At 37.5% G+C, this 19,921-nt stretch overlaps 3 protein-coding genes, 1 long non-coding RNA gene and 2 other non-coding genes across 9 annotated transcripts in view; 2 read left to right on the top strand and 4 right to left on the bottom strand.

The window, feature by feature from the left end:
* LOC103378132 (phosphorylase b kinase gamma catalytic chain, skeletal muscle/heart isoform) overlaps window positions 1-1,372 on the top strand; it is a 4,875-nt gene extending 3,503 nt beyond the window's left edge. For all 3 annotated transcript variants that reach the window (XM_008309224.3, XM_008309222.3, XM_025055350.1), the window contains 3 exons: window positions 6-159; window positions 393-518; window positions 1,035-1,372. In XM_008309224.3, the coding sequence (XP_008307446.1) occupies window positions 6-159; window positions 393-518; window positions 1,035-1,301 (547 nt within the window). In that variant the 3' untranslated portion in view covers window positions 1,302-1,372. The remainder of the gene's footprint in view (window positions 1-5; window positions 160-392; window positions 519-1,034) is intronic.
* A 210-nt stretch (window positions 1,373-1,582) lies between these two features.
* On the bottom strand, window positions 1,583-3,024 carry LOC107988466 (uncharacterized). Its single transcript, XR_001759932.2, has 3 exons — window positions 2,921-3,024; window positions 2,003-2,205; window positions 1,583-1,731 (listed from the first exon to the last, which is right to left on the bottom strand). It is a non-coding gene; the product is annotated as an uncharacterized LOC107988466 (long non-coding RNA).
* Window positions 1,819-1,952, bottom strand: LOC112486991 (small nucleolar RNA SNORA15). Its single transcript, XR_003049649.1, has one exon. It is a non-coding gene; the product is annotated as a small nucleolar RNA SNORA15 (small nucleolar RNA).
* On the bottom strand, window positions 2,340-2,478 carry LOC112486998 (small nucleolar RNA SNORA15). The gene has a single exon (XR_003049656.1). It is a non-coding gene; the product is annotated as a small nucleolar RNA SNORA15 (small nucleolar RNA).
* A 528-nt stretch (window positions 3,025-3,552) lies between the features above and the next one.
* On the top strand, window positions 3,553-6,758 carry psph (phosphoserine phosphatase). Its single transcript, XM_008309221.3, has 6 exons — window positions 3,553-3,656; window positions 4,780-4,923; window positions 5,043-5,177; window positions 5,553-5,698; window positions 6,166-6,314; window positions 6,467-6,758. The coding sequence occupies exons 1-6, from the start codon at window positions 3,613-3,615 to the stop codon at window positions 6,575-6,577; spliced, it is 729 nt and encodes a 242-aa protein (XP_008307443.1). The 5' UTR covers window positions 3,553-3,612; the 3' UTR covers window positions 6,578-6,758.
* An 830-nt stretch (window positions 6,759-7,588) lies between these two features.
* LOC103378130 (protein NipSnap homolog 2) lies at window positions 7,589-12,747 on the bottom strand. 2 transcript variants are annotated; one of them, XM_008309219.3, is made up of 11 exons: window positions 12,598-12,747; window positions 11,782-11,921; window positions 11,653-11,698; window positions 11,198-11,292; window positions 10,557-10,627; window positions 10,315-10,455; window positions 9,826-9,857; window positions 9,139-9,233; window positions 8,870-8,953; window positions 8,589-8,694; window positions 7,589-8,496 (listed from the first exon to the last, which is right to left on the bottom strand). In XM_008309219.3, exons 1-10 carry the CDS (start codon window positions 12,690-12,692, stop codon window positions 8,630-8,632), a joined length of 864 nt encoding a protein of 287 aa, XP_008307441.1. In that variant the 5' UTR covers window positions 12,693-12,747; the 3' UTR covers window positions 7,589-8,496; window positions 8,589-8,629. The 2 variants fall into 2 exon arrangements, with proteins under 2 accessions (XP_008307441.1, XP_024911121.1); XM_025055353.1 differs by having other exon boundaries at window positions 7,590-8,694.
* Between the last annotated feature and the right edge of the window lie 7,174 nt (window positions 12,748-19,921).

Genomic DNA, 19,921 nt, shown 5'->3' with positions numbered 1-19,921 from the left:
CACAGATGGAGTTCGGGGGTGATCATGTACACGTTACTCGCTGGCTCCCCGCCCTTCTGGCACAGGAAGCAGATGCTGATGCTGCGTATGATCTTGGCTGGTACATATGACTTCTCATCTGCAGAGTGGGACGACCGCTCAGACACTGTCAAAGATTTGGTAGGTCTTTGTTTTTGTTTTTTGTTTTTAAATCACTGCTTTTACTAGTTTAGTCAACTTCGAAAGTCTTTTGACTAAAGCCTAACGAAACTCACTTGAATCATGGGTCCAAATTCCCATTCCTTTCCAGGAGACTTAACAAGACAAAATACTGAACAGATAATATGGGATTCACAGTTGGTCACACCAAACTAAAAAAGATTTAAAGGTCAAAGGCCCATTCTCTTCCTCAGATTTCTCGGATGTTGGTGGTGGACCCAAAGCAGCGCTGCACAGCTGTTGATGCCCTCAGTCATCCATTCTTTTCACAATACGTGGTGGATGAAGTACGACAGTTCAGTCCATACAGAAGATTCAAGGTAAGATTACAGAGATACAGAAAAGCACATTCCTCTGTTGACCTTGATTTTATTTTTCAAAAAAATTTAAGTGGGCCTGTCAGGCACATTTTAATCTGATTAATTACTGGGAAGCTTTGGGTTAATCACAATTATTCACTATCACAATTAATCAATTCATTGTTGTAAATCAAAATTCCAAAATATTAAAAAAGAAAAACACATTGTATATTACTACACAAGAAGGACAAACAAGAGCAGTCTGTTTCTCACCTGTTTTGTCACCAGTCCAAATAATGGAATTATTAAGATGGAAACATGTCAAGAAAAATGTGAAAATATATAACTCAAAATTGTATGCATTAGGATGGTATTTTAAGATAGAGGTGCTTCAGTGAAATAAAAATGTTTTATAGCGATAATTCTAATGAATTACTGAATATAAAGTGTCAAAATGTTACTCATCAACATGATTACCTCATCAATATTGACAGCCCTACAGTTAAATGACATTCAACCATTACTGTTCTCCATCAGGTCATTTGCATGACAGTACTCGCCACAATGAGAATCTACTGCAACTACCGCCGTGCCAAGCCCATTACCAAGGAGGTAATCATGAGTGACCCCTACGCTCTCAAGCCCCTCCGTAAACTCATCGACGCCTGCGCATTTAAGATCTACGGCCACTGGGTCAAAAAGGGCCAGGCTCAAAACAGAGCAGCGCTGTTTGAGAACACTCCCAAAGCCATCCTGCTCTCCATAGCTTCAGACGTAGACGAGCCCATGCGGCACATCTGGTAACAAGCACCACCTCCTTTTTTGTACTCTTCTCCCTCCCCCATGTTGTTATGTCATAAAAAATGTTGTAACATCTTAAAAAACACAAAACATAAAAAAATTAAATGCAGTACAACAGTTACCTAAAGTACTTGAAAGCTGATACATAATACTATAACTAAATGAAGTATTAAAACTGTTGTAAAAAGTTGCTGGGATGTAAAATACCGAAGAGCATTGAATGTATAAACTTAAGTTATTAAAACTGTTTAATTAAAAATAAATACATTGTTTTGGAGTCTTCATTGATTATTTGAATTTTATTTTTTTTCTCACAGTACATTTACATTACAGTCACTTATTCTCAGTACACTTAATTAAATAATCACATTGATAATTTTACTTTCTTACCACAACTTCATGATCTTCGCCACCAGAGTAAACACCCACCTCTCTGTAGACACCAGACAACAGAAACAAAGTTAAACCTCACATTCACACTCAGTGAGCATCACCTGTTTTTTCTTTGTTTTTTTCAAACAATTGTACTCATTCCTGCGCTCAAATGATGCACGGTGTTTTACACATTCAATTATAAGCAGCAATGAGCCTAGACTATTGCATGGTGTCTGACTGTGTCCACTACAGTCAAAGTGGAACAGAATTCATCCATGCTGAGATCATTAAATATTTAATATATTTAAAAGACTAAAAAATAACTTTACCTTTAAAGGTCTTTGTCACAGGTTGAAGGTCAAACCAGTCTTAGGTCTACATTTCAGTGCCAAGACCCCGAGGTCAAACTCCCCACATGTAAAAGCTTTTAATATATTACCAGCATCATCTTTAGACCCCTCTTGCTTCCACTAATATTACACCAAGGCTTTTCAAGCCACAGTTTTCCACACTGTTGCATCTTTGACAAAACCTGGAACACAAAAAGTAACATAGCATTTACATGGATTGTTCACTGCAGGGATGATATGTTTTAGATTCACTACGACCCTACACATCAACAGGCTAATCAAGATGAGAAAGTACAAACAAGCAATTTTACATAATGTCTGTGTTCACACTGACATACGAATGAGGCAAAGAAAGTACTTCATTCTTCTTTTGAAGTCAATGCGTGAAAACAATAATCTAGCACGGTGTCTGACTGCATGTACTATTTCAAAAGTAATACAGAATTCGGCCATGCATTTATATACATTGCTTTGTGTTTTTCAGATTTTTTGCTCCACATTCCAAAAATAAAAATACAGTTTTGAAGCACACCAGTTTCTAGTGATTAAAGGTTCATAACCTGATTTTGGAATAGTATTGTTTTCTATGAAAAGGGGTGCATTCCAAAAATCTATCATTAATCCATTAAATATTTAAAAATAATTTGTAAAATGTGTATCCATAAAATAATTTGTAACAATTTAACTTTAAACAATTCCAAAGCCGTTGTACCCTTTAGCATGCGAACCACGTGCTTCACCGAAAAAAGGGCCAACATCTCAAAAGGTTTATACCAGGAGCATTTAAAATAACTTTATCTTAATTATCATATATAAGAAAAAAGCACGAGGAAAGTTCAGAGTTAATTTAAAAAAGTAAACTATAGAAAATACACATAAATATAAGACAACACTTACCACCGTTCTCTGCTTCGGATGAAAGGACTGCTTCCGCTTTGTTCTTCCTTTTTCTCTCTGTGGCAATTGCTGTCGACGAAATTTCCGCCACCTGCTGGACCGGCTCGTACCTGTTTCTTTAGCAAATGTTTTTTCCTGGTCTGCAACCCAGAAGTCTTTGGTTAATATTTTTTAAGCTAAGGCCAAATAAGGTTATTTACTGGTGTCTTTTTTGGTGGCACTTCCAGTCTTTTATAAATTGGGTTTAAAATTTAAGACATTTTAATGAATATTCATGCTCAGTTATTTGCGTATGCATAAAACGTAACCCTTAATTGCACATTCAACCTAGTCGTCATCTAAAATATACACAAGAGAAGTCAGATAAGCATAGAAAGTTAATAAAACAAAAAGAAAACAGACTACCAGGCAAATTCGTTTTTTTTTAAAAATATACGTGAATGAACGTGTTCTTTGTGTGTTATATATAATGAGTTATTTTCTGCGTATATCAATATTTTTAGATACGGTAAAAACAATCTTTATGTACTTGACTCAGTAACAATGTAAAATTTTTGATGAAAGGTCATGGTTGGTGGGTTGTGTTGTCATGGTATCAGGCAGAGTGGGCGGTCCTTTAGTGCCTCTTACTCTGATTGGTCCATTGATCCTGGATCCTGTTCCTCATCAGTGAGACCACTAGGGCTCCACTAATGCTTGAGGCGCTCTTTCTGCTGCACGGACGCTACTATCACCGGTAAGTTAACAAAGGACACTCGATGAAATCGGCTGAATTGCATAGAAATAGCTTTGCACATTCGTTATTGACGCAAGACTGACAACAAAAACCGCATTAAGCGCGTTTATTTAATACCGGTGGAGCTGCTCGGCGTACTGAGAACATACACTCATTCCTGGTCGTTTTAACGAAAATCTGTCGTAAAATCCAAAGACAGTGTCCTACCGCGGTCACACCTTACCTGGTCAAAGAACTAATAAGGTTCATTCAATCGGCTTGCAGCATTTATGTTCAAAACGTCTTCCTGCTGCAGTTCATTGTAAAGCGTCAGTCTGTGCGAGCTGTGCGGGGTGATGCAACACGAGCAGTGGATGTACATCAGTTTCTGCCGTAGTTTGTATAAGAAGGCTGTGTTGTGTAAAGCCGCAAACAGTTGTGTTGACATAAAGGCAATTGATTTATGGCATTCAATATGATTTACATTAAACCATTTGAAATATATATCTTTTTAAAATATTTTAGCTATAACGGTTTGTAGTATAACTTAGAAGTTAATGAGGTCTGATTTCCACAAGTTCAATTGCTCCTCTTTAAGTTATAATTTAAATGCAGTTATTTTAACAAAAATGTCTGTAATTAGACTGTTTGCTATAGCACATCTCAAAGTCTGTATTGAATTTAAAATAAGAAATCGTTGCACTAAACGACGTTTTTTTGCTTACTTATATTTTGTTTGTTTTCATGTTTCTGCTTCAGAGAATAGTCTGAATTTCCTTCCTACTCAGACCACACACAGCTACAATAGGATGTGTCTACAGTCTAGTGTGCTGTGATGTGACAACTTACGAATTATTGTTCTTTCATATAAATGGATGTTTGAGTATCTCTACTTGTAAAAGATAAATATAATTTAGCAGCACAGTGATTGTGCCTGTGACAAATGATGACTTTAACAATTTGAGGTGCAGCTTCATCTTGGACTTAAAACCAAGTCTTCATCACTGACTACAAGTTATTTTTCACACTAGAGAGTTTGAAAAGTTAGACTTTTCCTCCTGGCTGATTATTGAAGTAATGGTTGTAAATGTTGTAAATCCTATTGCTTTTGGGTTGTCGTTTCAACATACGCCTTCCTTCTCAGCATGATGTCGACGCTTTCACAAACAAAAGAACTCTTCAGGAACGCAGATGCTGTTTGTTTTGACGTGGACAGCACCGTTATCAAAGAGGAAGGCATTGACGAACTGGCCAAGTTCTGCGGTGTGGGGGATGCAGTCACTGAGATGTAAGTGGCATCTATATATAGATTTACATATATCTGTTCACAGGGAAAAATATTTTGTCCAGAAACAACTTGCTCTGAAATCTTTGACATTTTTGCCTTGTTTTTTTTTTCTCCCTCAGGACTCGCAAAGCAATGGGTGGCTCGGTCACCTTTAAAACAGCTCTGACGGAGCGTCTTTCCATCATCCGGTGTTCCAGAGAACAAGTGAACAAACTGATCACAGATCACCCGCCGCAGCTGACTCCAGGCATTAGGTGAAAAGTCTTCTTTTCTTTTTAACCCTTGTACTTGACCCTAAATACAAAACCAGACATTCACATACAGCCATACGTCACTGTGGAGGTTCCCATGTGTTTTTGATTTTGAACCTGTTTCTGTTAGCGCCCCACTACACACACACACACACACACACACACACAGACACACACAGACATGGTGAGCCTCTTTGTTCAGGGATGTTTTTGCAAGCTCTGCATTGTTGCCACAACAGACCAACAAGATTGACATTGTTCATTGTTTTGCATTACATTAGATTAAACTGGAGGTATAGAGAGGGGTTTATGTGTAAGAACACATGCAACTCAACTGGCTTCTGATCAACAGCTACCTCTGATCCTCTACTGTTGCAGGGAGCTTGTAGAACGCCTGCACGAGCGCCACATAAAGGTTTTCCTCATTTCCGGTGGATTCCGCTGCATCGTTGAGCACGTGGCCACGCAGCTGAACATCCCACTGGATCACATTTATGCGAACCGACTCAAATTCTACTTCAATGGTATGTCTGACTATTAGTCTGTGTACTAAAAGCCGCCTTGATGGAAACACCCATTCGTGGTAACAGTTAAACCACACTGTAGAGCCAGTAACTCTAACTGGACTGGTTTGGTTTGATTTCTTTTCTGATGCTAATTTGTGATAAAGCCAGGACTTTGACCTGTGTGGGGGCATGGCCTCTGGTGTGTGCTAAAGACGCACTGAGCTGCTTCACTATCATAAGTCAATAGCAATCATTGAAAAAGCTCCAGGTTGTCAACAACTTGTGTTACGATTTGTTGTTACTCAACGTAATCGTCCCCATCCTCCAGCAAACAAGCTGGTCCAACTAGTCTCTGAACCACATCCTGTGTGAATCCTGTTTAGTTTGCTCCTTAGCACTGAATGGTGGAATTAACCTGAAAGCTTAGTATTTAATTGACATGACAAAACGTATATTAATGTTAAACATGTTTTCTTTCCCCCCAGGAGAGTACGCTGGCTTCGACGAGACTCAGCCCACAGCAGAGAGCGGAGGTAAAGGAAAAGTCATCAGCATGTTGAAGGAACAGTACGGCCTCAAGACTGTTGTGATGATTGGAGACGGCGCCACTGACCTGGAGGCCTGTCCTCCTGCTGTAAGTGTCTGTTAGGTGTGAACACTAGGGGGCAACAACCGAATGGCGATTAAAAACAATTTATTTTCGCAGCTGTTAAATGTTACGTTATTTCTTTTCATACTGATCATGTAACTAACGTGTTATGCGTCTCTCTCTCTCTCTCTCCTCAGAGCGCTTTTATTGGATTCGGTGGGAATGTGGTCAGACAGCAGGTGAAGGAAAGATCATCGTGGTATGTGACGAGTTTCCGGGAACTTATAAAAGAACTGGAGAAAATTTAAATAAGCTAAAATAGTACTTTTAAAAAAAAACAACAAAAACAAACAAGGATCAGTAGTTTTATAGCAGTATTTGACTGGGTACAGTTGTCTTTAACAACAATATAATTTAGTTTTTTAGGACATTTGTTATTCTCTGAAAATGTCACCCCTCCCCCCAAATATCTACCAATTATTACATTATGAATAATGGAAGCCATATCGCCCAACACTAACGCTTATGATTAACCATTTTGCACATGTGACCCTTTTAGTTAGATTTCAAATAGACTTTTTAAATTATGAATGTTTTACAGGAGTGAAACCAATTATGTCTCCTCGGCTTTGTCGCCTTATGATTTCAATTTGATGACGGTGTACAACAAACACTCCTTGTGGAAGGTTGTGGGAGAATATTTTGAACATATTTTCATGCACTTTTTGCATCAAAGCCTTTGACTTTATTTGCATATTGTTGTGTATGGACGTTAGGAATGTTTTAATTGTTCTGTACGAGAGCCACAGACTGTGGAAAACCATTGGTATTGGCATTAAAAACAGAAGGAAATGAAATATCAAAACTGCTGTGCTTGTGTTTTCTTATGCGGCACCAGATATTTCTGCACAATTTTCTGCAGTTAAATCTGTTAAAATTACATATTCAATGAAATCTGCAGCAGATTAAGACTGTGTGCGCAGCTTTCTGCTCCGGTAAAGAGTCAAATGGAGACATGGGACAGACAGCTGTGGGAAAGAAAAGAAAAGAAAAAAGTTATATTTCTGTATATTTTTTCCATATTATTAATATTTGTTTGGACAAAAGGAGGTTAATTTCCTTTTTTCAGAAATATACAGAAAAAAGGTCATTTGATTGTCAAATTATCTTGATAAATCTTAATTAATTGCAATCGATTTAGCCAGAGCTTCTGTAATAAAATATGGTCATAGTTTTAGGAAACACTCATTCTCAGATAGTTGACTGAAAATAAATATTGTTTCCTTCAGTATCAATCAAGACGAGTTAAGACTCAGCCTATGTTTTTTGTACATAACTCTTTATTTAGAATGTTTTACATTTATGCCTCATTGATCCACGATATATTTCAAAAAATATTTTAAAACATGCAGTCGTCACAAGAACAACAAAAGTTGAAGCCATTTTTACAAACATGGCACCGTGTAACAGTATCGATATGACCGGAAAATGAAATAAAGAAAAGAATAAAGCAAGATCAGTAAACGTGGCACGAGTACCACTATTTATCTGGTTGATATTTTATACACTTTGTAACATGTAAGTAGTTTTTTGTCACATGTTCAGACCGACATCTTGTTGATTCACTTTGAAGAGACACAGCTGAAGTTTCAGGACGCACTCACACTTGCGAAAAGTTTCTGGGTTTTAAGTTGATGGTAATTTGTTGACAAATGTGACGTTAGTGTCGTCATCTCCTGACACCTAAATGAACACAGTCCTTGATGCGTAATTTGTCACTTCTGCTGCAGTTGTTGTTAGCATACAACTGGATATTTGACAACTCTGGGGAATTCCGCAGTCCAATGGTTCTATTGACTGGCCTGTTGGGAGGCAGATTAAACTCCGTCTTTCTGCAGGTGTTTATCAGATCGTATCAAACACACTGAGGTTAGCATGTTAGCATTTACACAGCTTAAATGAACCAAAACAACACGATGTGGTCTGATTCACTTGAACCAAGTGTGACGAGTATGAACTGACCCTGAATGTTGTAATATCATCTGCTTTATGTTAAATAAATATCCACAGCTGCTTGTCTTCAAGTAACATAGGTTTGGTTTTGAAATCAGAGGACAGTTCTGGTTTTGGACCGGATGGAGTGTGGCACAGTAACAAACACGGAGGAGGTTTCAGTGTTACGCGTCGTCTATGTCATAAGTTGACAGTGTTGGACCCTCGTGAAACCCTGAAGAAAAAGGGGAAGAATTAAACTTTAAGGGATATTTTCTTGCAGCACAGACAGAAAGTCAGAACCATAATCTCTGGGTTGGTTCTAACGTTTGCAGTGATGCCAGTCGTTCAGGTGGAGCCGCCACTCTTCACTGCAGTGGTGAGGCCTTTGTCGGGATCATAATCCTGGACTCCATTTGCTGGATGAGAGGAACTGGAAATGTGGAAACACAAATGGTTTTAAGACAACACATGACATAACATGTTCAGTCAATAGAAGGTTAAAGTTCAAAGTGTTATGACAAATCACCAACACGAGGCTCCGAAGCCATACCAGCATCTTTCCCAGAAGTTGTTTTATTTATTTATATTTGTGTTCCCTCTCTCACCTGTGTAATACACCACCTCGTCCCAGCCTTCCTGCTGCCAGGCACCGTTCCTCGTGTCTTCTCTGGACTGAAGGTCTTTGTAAGCTGTAAACAGTGAAGACAGCTCAGTGAATTTAGAGTGAAATGATGGCAGAATATAACCTAGCAGCACATAAATAAGTTGTATTTATATTTTATATAATCACATAATTATGATTAATCACGATTAATCGTGTTCATAAACCCTGTGTTGTATCTGAACTTTTACGACAGTGGTATTTGTCTGTTACCCCAGAGATGATGGACCATGTAAAGACTTCCAATCTGGGAGAAAAAGCCGCCGACGGCCTCTCTGTTGTGTTGTCTGTATCCTATGGCTCTGGCCCTGCAGACATGGAAAACAGGATCAGTCCACACCAACGTGACTCACTTATCAGTCTTTAAAGCCATGAGTAAATGTTATCTATGATTATGAAATGGGGAGAATAAAAAAACAAAAACAAAATTTGGTTGCTTTTGCGTTCAGAAAAACAGCCAGTGTGAAACAAGATCAATGAGATACAAGGCTGTGGAGAGAAAACCTGTTTTCATCTATACATTTCATAATAACTCACAAATAATGAATACATGAAGTTAATAACAGTCCCAGCCCGCAGGCCAGCTCTCCACCCATATCTGGTTGACTAGTAGTGAAAAAAATGATTGACATTTGCACCGATATGGCATTGGCAGAGTTTGAAACTGCTGCATAAAATTTCAAATTAAGTCACACATGTATGTATGTAGGAAACATAAGGCTCATCATTTCTATTGAATATATGCAGATTCATACACTGTCTGCTCTATACACACCTGACCTCTGCAACAATGGAGTAAAACATAAACCACTTCTATTCAGTGAAATATGGTAATCTCTAAGGCCCCCTGCTTAGTCACACTTTAAAGTTGAGGTTGATAAATACATCAGACAATCTTACCAGTAATTACCCCACTCAATCATGGTTCCTGGCTGAAAGACAAAGACACACAGTGAACTTCATTACCACGTAATGGATTTCATTCATATTTTTTTTAACACTAAAGATGTGATTCAGGTAAATGGGGACAAACCCACACAATAACATGGTTGGAAAACTCTCTTTAGCTAAATGTAATCCCTGACTAATACTGCAGATTATGTTACGCATTCATCACAGCTGGTTACATGACTCCTATGTCCTGTACTGCATACTGAGAAAAACCTGTTTCTCAGTATACAAGTCCTAGAGGCTAAATTTGATCTGGATAACAAACAAACCAGCAGTCACAGAGAGCAGAGAAATAAACATGATGGTTTTTATGACTGATGTTGTACTAAATAATAAATGTTTTATTGATTAACTAAAAAAAGGGTCAGAAATAAAAACCCCTCATTACTATAATCATCTCATCATGTTTATTAGCCAAACCCAGGCTGTGGTACTCACCCTGAGCTGGTAGGACCTGAGCTCATAGATGTTAGGTCCCTCTCTGGGAACAGGCTCATTCCAGAAACTAAATTCCAGGAGAAGCTGATTTCTCCGGGACAGAAGCATCTTCCCCCGCTCCTTCCTGTACGCTGTAAACTCCTGCAGATCCACGGACATCAAACCAATCAGTTTAAGTTGACATTATGGCTCTGTTGTTGGGATGGAGAGTAGAAGAAACATGATGCTGGAGGAGAGTTTACCTTGTTCTGTCTGAGCTTGTTCATCACCTCTGTTAGGGCAGGGTAGCCTCCTCTGTAACGCCACAGGTGAACTGTGGGAAAACAGTGCAATGAAGGTCAGAAAAGTCTTAATAGAATTTATTAGGATTATGATTCAAATCAATCACGTCAAGGGCAACTGGACACATTTTCCAGTTTTTCCAAAGACATTTCACCTCTCATCCAAAAGGTTTCTTCAGTTCTAACTAACTGCTGGGAGGTTTCTGGTATTTAACCTCATACAGCACGGGTGCCTAATAAGTAGATCACAAGGGAGTGCTGGTAGATCATGAGTAATTAAAATAAAAATATAAAGATATATGCATAAATATGTTTAAATTCTATAGTGTGTAGTAGTAACCACAAAATATATATGTAATGTTTTCAATGCAGATAGATCACTTCAGTGTGGACCTTTGAATAGCATCTCCAGAGCCAAAAAAGTGTGGACACCCCGTCATAGAGCATGCAGTCTTATTGTCCAAAGAGTTTAAGTCTTTCTGCCACATTTAGACAAACTTAAATATAGTGTAATTAGTTTAGTGTAAGTTGCTGCATGATTTGGAGCCCACTGTATCTCTGTTGTACTGCAGAGGTATGTGTGTACATATAGGTAATCCTACCAGCCTGGTCTTGTTCTCCATACCAGGTATTCCAGGTTCCCACCAGCTCACAGGGGTAGTACTTATCAGCATGGATGGAAGGCAACACTTCCTCACTGTGGTGAATAGAAAACAACTTCAGTGGAAAAAAAGTGCATTCTCTCATGTGTGGGTTACACTCGCACTGCAGCCACTACTTTGAAACAACAACTTGTTCAAATGACTATCACATGTTTTCTGATCGTGTGACTTGTGTCTAGTATTACAAGGGCTAAGTTAGTCCCTGCACCACAACTGCAATCTTTACACATCTTCACCACCAGCCTGACCAGAATAGACTGCCTAAGACTATTTATACTCAAATGCAAACAACACTTAGCTGACGTCCTGAAGACTGACTTAAAATCAACTTTGATGAAATTAAAAGGGAAAAACCACACTGGATTTTACACATAATACTATGAAACAACACTCACCACAGCTTGTTGTATGAATCCAGGCACTCTGGCTTAACGTTATGAACTGGGAAAGAAAAATGTATTGATTTAATCATAATTCCAATTTCCACAGGTTTAAACTGTGAATATTTGTAGAAGCCAACTTACACTGAATTTTGTAGAGATTACTTTCCTCATTTTTGGTCAGAAGGTTGGAGTGTGCGTCTTTGCGTGGATCAACTTTTCTCACAAACAGTGATTTGAACCAGCTGTCCTGGCCATTACTGCTGCTTGATGTTGCAAACCCTCTGCAAACACAGAACATATATTTTGTAGTTTTTGGGAAGTATGTCAAATAATAGTTGTTTGATTGGTTGATTAATTATTGAATAACCTGCAGCTAAATTAATCAGTCAAGGGCTTGGAGTTCGAATGTTTGTGGACAAAAAAAATACATTGCAATATTTTTTATCTGATTGGAACATTGGCATTTCATTAGTTGCAGCTTCAGCAACATGGAAGGCAACTGTAAACACTAAAGAATAACAGCTGTGGGCTATCGCTACCTTCTCTTTAAAGTTATATTTATGTAAATTTTAAAGATCTAGGAACAGTAACGGTCTGACTGACTGATGCAAACTAATGACAGGTAAAAACGTCTGCAGTGATTTCACATTGAATATAGTCACGACACATTAGATAATAAAAAAAAATATTGACGTATTTCAAAAGATATTAAGGAAGTCATCTTTTGGGAAATAAATCAGTGTTTCTTTTTACTTTTGGCAAATTTGCACACGTCGTCGATATTACATATTTGATAAAATAAACATTCATTGACAGTAAAGCGTCGGTGTCCTGTCTACGCCTGAAGGCCACTGAGGCTAACGGGCTAGCTTCATCCTGACTTGCCGCCCTAGCCTTCAAACACTCGTTAAAACACAAAAACACGGTAGAAAGATAAATCATTAAACCTGCACTGACCTGCTCCAAAGGACCAGTTGTCCTGCGGAGCGGGGGCTGCATGAAGCCCGGACCAAACCTCCGCTGACCCTCTGAAGGACTCCTGCAGCCGCCATCTTTATCCCGCAGAGCAGCTTCCACCTCCAACCACCAGGCGGTGCTGCAGCCCCGGGGGTGGGGGGTGGATCGCGTCTGGAAGGCCGGCACCGCCCCGTGTGACATTACACCCAACTAAACAACAGGATAGCTCGTTTTACTAACATTGTATTATTTATTTAAACTAAAAAGGTGTAAACTAAAGCTGTTTCAATTTATCTCAAATTTCTAAAAGGCGGGATCAGTGTCACATGTTTATTTGTTTATTTGCTAAATAAATATACTAAATGAGAGGATAACCTACGTCCAGAAACTGTTTTTCTTTTTATTACTAAGCGACAGGTAACTATTAAGAGAATTAAAACATTAAAACACTAGATTATTTTGCTAACGACAAAAAGAGACCACATTTTAACAGTAAGAAAGATAAGATACAGAGAGATTTATATGTTTTATTTTTTCACAGATTATTTATTGTTTTGAAACACTATTATGCCAGGGACTCATCTCAGATAAATTCTTTGCTTTTTAAGTGGAAGGCTCAGGAAGCCACTAATATTAAAAAAATGTTTTTCTTGAGCGTAAATATGAACCCGTAACAATGAATTATTGTTTATTCATATTTACTGTTTGTTTTTATTACTGTTTTTTATTGTACTAACTAATTAGAACGAATAAACAAAAAACGAAACGATAAAATAATAAGCTAAGATGTAGCAGGACACCAAATTATTTTAATATGATATTAATATTTTAAACAGATGGGGGCGCTATTAACCAATGCATAGCCTGTAAACGAATAGCCTATATACAGTATATGTGTATTGCACTCGTTTTTATTTATTTTGTAGACATATTTAGTACCACTGACATGGTACATAATTTAGAGTAGTGAAACCCAGGTTTGTAGGAATGACATGAGTCTGACAGCTGCTCTACTTTGTTAAATGCTCGAACAACTGTGTTTCTACCACTAAGCCATGTTATCCTTAAATTTGAAAATAATAACATGATGTACTTGATGGATGGAGTGTATTTTTATGATGTGGGCTGAAGTGTTTGGAAAGAGCACATGAAGCTGCGTTTGCGTATGATGGAGAGGCTGACGGGATGGTCGACTGTATGACGGGATAGCCGACTGCAGCCCATGTGAGGATGATGGATGAGCTGAAAGGGTGATAAGGAATCTAACAGGGACCACATTGTCGAAGCCGACTTAACTTAAGGGAAAAGAGTACTTACCATCAGTGGAATTCAGGAACAATGGAGGGATTTGATATGCGTTCAAACACATCAATCATTTTCTCTTTGAAAGTTTTTTGAATAACGTGAGCCAAATTGTGGATATGTCTGGGAATTTCAGCTATGATGCATCTACTGGATCGTTGCTTTTTGGTTGATTTTAAGCTGGAGACTGTTTTTTTTATTGCACAATGTTCTTGTTTTTGTTTTACATATTTTTTTATTTAAGAGAATTCCTACCAAGGACAGTTGGTGTGTAGTACGCTGGTGTCCGTTGGAGCTCACTACAGTGTTCTATAATGTCATTGTTAATTTGAGTGACCTGGCTGATATATATTTATAATGAACCAAGTTGGACGTGGAATGTCTTTCTCTCCCAAAAGACATGTTTTAATGGTGGAAAATATGAGATCAGAAGTTTTTCTTAAAATTTCTAACTGGTGTTTCACTGCTTTACACTTATTATGTACCCTTTTAGTGGTACTACATATCATAAAAATTAAGTAAATTGGAGTGTGCTTTGGAGTGCATGCTCCCATAATTGTTTGACCTAAGACAATCACTCCCAAAAACTGGAAATGACTGAAATTAAACAAAAAAACCCACTGTCACAGAGAAAAGTACATACAGGTACTCAGTAAATGCAGGCCTTCAGATTTGTTTCTCAAACTTCTTCTCATTAATATTATTTTCCTTTTTGTAATGTGAAATATATGTTAGTACATGTCCTGGTTTTGACTGATCTAAAATCATTCTCCTTAGACCCTGTTGGATTGAAATTACTTCCAGAAACCGAAGCTTTGGGAAGGACATCTGTGAAAACAGCTGATATATGAATTCTTTACTATCCCAACAGAAAAAAAGTAGGATTAGATTTATCAGGGAGTTTAGAAATATATTAAAATATGCCTTAGTTAACTCTCTTGAATCCCAAACACAACACAAATCATGCTGGCCAGCCTTTGGACAGTGTGTCCTGGGTGGTTCTTCAGAGAAGCTTCTCCAGAATTATTAATCCAGTTTTCTCCCTCCACTCGTTGTCTTTGGCTCCACTACACACATGCTTGCTTTTTCAGAAATGCAGTGAGAAAATACTCCGGAGATGTTGTTTATAGTCCCTGCTCCTTATCTTGACTGGGTGCTGCAGTCAGTGAACGCAGTGCACACATTGGCACTGAAACATTTAAACCTATCAGTAAATTCTTGTCTAGGAATAAGTCTGTGTTTTGGTTTCAATGAAGACATTTAGATAAGGAGATTTTCCTCTCCAGGAACAATGAGAGTGAACAATCCTAAAGCTAAATAAGCTAAATAAAAAAAAGATATTGGTCATGTTAAAAAAGTCATATTCTCATACATATACACAAACCTGTATATAAATAATGCCAAAATGAGATATTAGCTCCATCTCAGTACTGCATTACTGCACAGTGGAGCCCCGAGATATGAGCTGCCTGGGGAATATCTGGAGTATTCCAACTATTGCAAGATTGTGCTTGTGATACGATACATGATATATATATATCATATCATATCATATCATATCATATCATATCATATCATATCATATCATATCATATATCAGCAGAGACACTGCTGAAGAGCTTTAACAGCCTCTGACAGCATCCAGACATCATCTGAAGTGACAAAAAATAAAACCAACAACCAACCGAACAAACCAACAGAATTCAGCCGGTGTTCCACAGGGACAAACTCGACCACTGTCTCTGTCGTCCTCTTGGCTGTGTGGCCATCGTTAAAAATTAAGATATTTGGTCTTTCCAGTAAAACTTTGCTCCTCAATTTGTTCCTCTGGCACAGTGGTACTGTTCAGTGAATTTCTAGTCCGGCTGATGTTCAATTATAGACCTCATTTCAAAATTGGTGGTGTTGAATGCAACTTAATTTTTATAACCACTTTACACTTATGCAACTTAATTTTTATAACCACTTTAGAGGACATTCATACATTCAGGTATGGTGAAAACCAGGTAAAAAGTAGTAAAACTAAAACACTGGTGTGGAAATGTTTTGATTCTAAAACCTTTCCAGGGTTTGACATCAAATGTCGGTGCAAGAAATGCTGAAATTTGTGGTTCTGGTTATTAACGTCGACCTTGATTTAACAGGCAAAAGGACAAAGAAAATACAGTTGGTGTTCACACTGTCAAACTTAATTTTACTTGTTGAATAGAGACATTTTCACAGCTTTGTGTCTGTAACAACATGCCAAGGTGGGAGAAGATTAAAATGTTCGGAAATGAAGGGAAAAACGGATCAAACAAATGCTCTGTCTCTGCAAATGAGGATGGATCCTGGTGCTCATTGATTTTGAAAACAACCATGATCAGATCAAGACAGAAAATAACAGTTTACTCTGTCAAAAAATAATAATAAAAAAATCACAACGTCAAGAGGAATAATAAAAAAGAACAATAGAATAAAAAAGTTTAGTACAAAGTTCTAAGACATTTGAACGTTGAAAAGTTTCCATTTGAATAAATGTCCCATAAACCTGTCCAAACCGGTCTCTGTGTCTCCAACAGCGTTGACCAGTTTTATTACTTTATCTTTGTCAAGTGTTGAGCTGTGACATGTTTTATTTGATCTGATTTTTCGACCCCCTTAAAATTGATCCATTGAGGAATCAGAGCAAAAATCAAAACTTTCACCAGACCTGAATGAAACTAAAATTATTGAAGCCTGAAAAGGGTGATCTGATCTGATTTGATCTGAAATAACATTTACAGGGATTTCGGTCCTCATACAAGTCAAAGAAACAGGTTGTTTCTCTGATGGAAACTCTACTAACAGAAGTGAGGGTACCTTGGGAGGTTTTTTTCTCCATCCACTTGACTTTAGGTGACTCAGGACTACTTCACAATACGATGGTCACTTAACACAGTCCACAGCTGTGCTCCCTGAGAATCCTTTCCTGCAGAGGAAGCCATATATCAATTAAGTGCAGAGATGCTGTCAAGTTCCCTGAGCCTGAGCTCATCTGAGATGGTCTGAAAGACAATGAAAACATGTTCTGTGGTTGCACAATATTCTGTATTTGTCCTCATCATTGTGAAAAGAAAACCCCAGCCAAGCTTGAATTTTTATGCTTTGTTTTTTTCACTTTTTTTTTTAAAATAATCCAGCTGATGCCTCAACTGACCTTAGTAAATGACCAAAGTAGGATCCTGGGAAATACAGAAATCCGTTTCTGCCTCTCTGCCTCCGGCCCTGCTGCAGCCAGCGCTCCCTCTCAGACATAAGGTCAGAGGTGTGAATGAAAAATTAAGTGGGCAGCAGTGGAGGCCAAGAATAAGATTTTTAGGAGCAGCAACAACAATGTCTTTGGGCCAGGTCTTCCTTCACCTGATTGGTCTGGAAGCCGTTTAGCCCTTACATCACCTCCTCAGAGAACTACAGCCAAAGATCACGGGGGTATTTTTTTTTAATCATATGTCGTCGAAACCAAAGGTCCATGAATCACTGATTTGAATAATTGAATGAAAAGACAGAAAACCATCTTCCCGATGCTCACCAGTGGGCATGTGTGAGAGAATGTGCTTTTTGGGATTTGATGGATGAATGGTAGGCTTAAATATTTTCTCTCTCTCGACCTCATGTGGTATTTCAGACCACATGTTTTCTCCTGATTTTCTTGGGCGAGGCAGAAACTCTGCCATAATTAAATCAATCACTGTACCATCTGGTCTATTGCAATTGGAAAAACAAAACCAGTATCTTCGCTTCAATATTTAATTTCATCTCGCCAACGGGGCGTCGCGGTGCTGTGGAACATTAGAAGAACTGGGGAGCCAAAAAAGCTGCAAAAAGAAAAATCCTAAAATAGATTTGTTTTTGTGTCAACATTAATGTGTTAATTACATTCAGTCCTTGAACGTTCTTTTCTTTACATGTACAGATGGACTCATCATTGCTCATACTGTCATTTACACACACTGCAGAAAAAAAGTTTTGGTTTCAACAAAGAGCCTTGAGGTTAAAATACTCTTTTAATGCCAATCATGAAGGGCAGTCAGTATACGGCGGACGGGACGACAGGAACAACCGTCCAATTGATTGTGAGGGACTGTAGACGGTTTAATATTATTGAGAACAACTGATGAGTTCAACAAGCCACCGTCAGGATGCACTGGAATGACGTTTTTCCATATTAATAATGCCATCATTTGGATTAGTCACCAATAAAACAGGTGTGAAACACTGACATCTAGCTGCTGTTAATAGTATTTCTGTTACAGAAACAGTTTTTGTCATGTGTAGCCATGTCAACTCAACTCAATTATGAATAATTATAACTAACTGTGATAAATCAAGAGATAACTTGCGATCAATCAGATTCAAATTGGAAGTGTTTGACAGCCCTAAAACACACATCCATATTAGAAAAACAAGCAGAACACGTAGCAATAAATCACTACTGAAACATTATGATAATATAGTCTTCCAAAGGCCTCTCACAGAAAGTGGTTTTACACACCTTAGCTGTAGCTTAACACCTTCACTGAATTATTAACTTCAAGAACGACAAAAGACAGCATTACACAGAAAAGACACAAATGATTTAAAAGAGTTTTAAGTTGGATGAACGTCTGAACAACAGTCTTTAAAGTAATTGAAGCAACAACTCGTGTGTACTGAAGGATTTGGCCGAGCAGTGTCGTTGAGCAAGAGGATTTGACGGAGTGGGATGGAAGTGAAGAGGGTAATAAAATAGAACATTTGACAGCACCAATAAGGACTAAGGAGGAAACACAGTCCAGAGGAATCAGAGAAGTGTTTTCCAAAAAAATTCCAGACAAGAGCCAATGTTAAGTTAACAAATAAACAGTGGTACTTGAAAAAGAAAAGGGAACTGTCCTGGCTGCATATTGTTTCAAAATAAACAATTTATAGCCAACCACAAATTTGGGATATTAGATATTAATATTACAAATTATATACTAGCCAATATTTTAACATGACATGTTGGCCATATTGGTTTTTTTTTTAAATCAAAATTAATAGTTTCCAAATATATATATTAAAGTAAAATAATAATAAAATTATATATGTATATATATCATATATTTGTTAAATATATGACCAAAAAAGTGCAATATATACAGTATACACATACATATATATATATATATATATATATCATCAGCAGAAGGTATATAAAAATTAAATAATATCAAATTATATTTAAGTGTAAAGGTTAAAAACACATTTCACATACATAACATTTTGGAAAAAACCATGCAAACAAAAGTTTTATGGCCTTAAGTTTGGACATCCCTTTAATTACCACAGACTCTGTACCATGTGTGATCATGTTATATTGACTGGAAACTAAGTTTCCTTCATGTCCCAAACACTAATAAATATATTTTTGATAAAAAATTTAACAAATGAAATGTGTTTTGCAAAGAAAAATCAGTTTTAAATTTAAGGACTAGTGATTATTATATTTTAACTTAAATGTTAACGTAAAGTGAAAACTTGAAAAGTAATGATAACTAACAAAAATGTATTGCTGAGGAATAGTAAGCAGAACCAAAAAAACAAAAGGACAAGACTTTGGTTTAACCAATAACAAACGAGAGAACTGAGGAAACAAAAAATCCCTGTTGCCATCAGATGCGGCTGTTTTGGAGCCTTTAAAGTAGGTAACCTTGACAACTAGCCAATCCTAGGGCAGTACTCCAAATTTCCACCAATCATCTCCTGCTATAAGAGCATACCAATTTGCATGAACTCAAATTAAAATTAGCCACAGTAAGGTTTTGGTATCTCAAATAAAAAGGCAAAGACTGAAGAAAAGACATTGGTTATCTTCATTAATAGATTTTAGATAAAAAAAATTCAGATATACAACACCAATGACAATTTACACCAAACAATATGTTTTTTAAACATGTTTTCCCGTGTCCTTGTTGAGTGTACCATCAACATTTATCCACTAAATGTTTGCAGCGTTAGGTCACATGTAGTAGACGGTTCAAAT

This window comes from Cynoglossus semilaevis, chromosome 4 (genome assembly GCF_000523025.1).
Source record: "Cynoglossus semilaevis isolate Cse_v1.0 chromosome 4, Cse_v1.0, whole genome shotgun sequence".
In the NCBI taxonomy this organism is placed as follows: domain Eukaryota; kingdom Metazoa; phylum Chordata; class Actinopteri; order Pleuronectiformes; family Cynoglossidae; genus Cynoglossus; species Cynoglossus semilaevis.
Note: the sequence above shows the minus strand (reverse complement) of the source record. Positions and strands in the feature narration are given on the sequence as shown.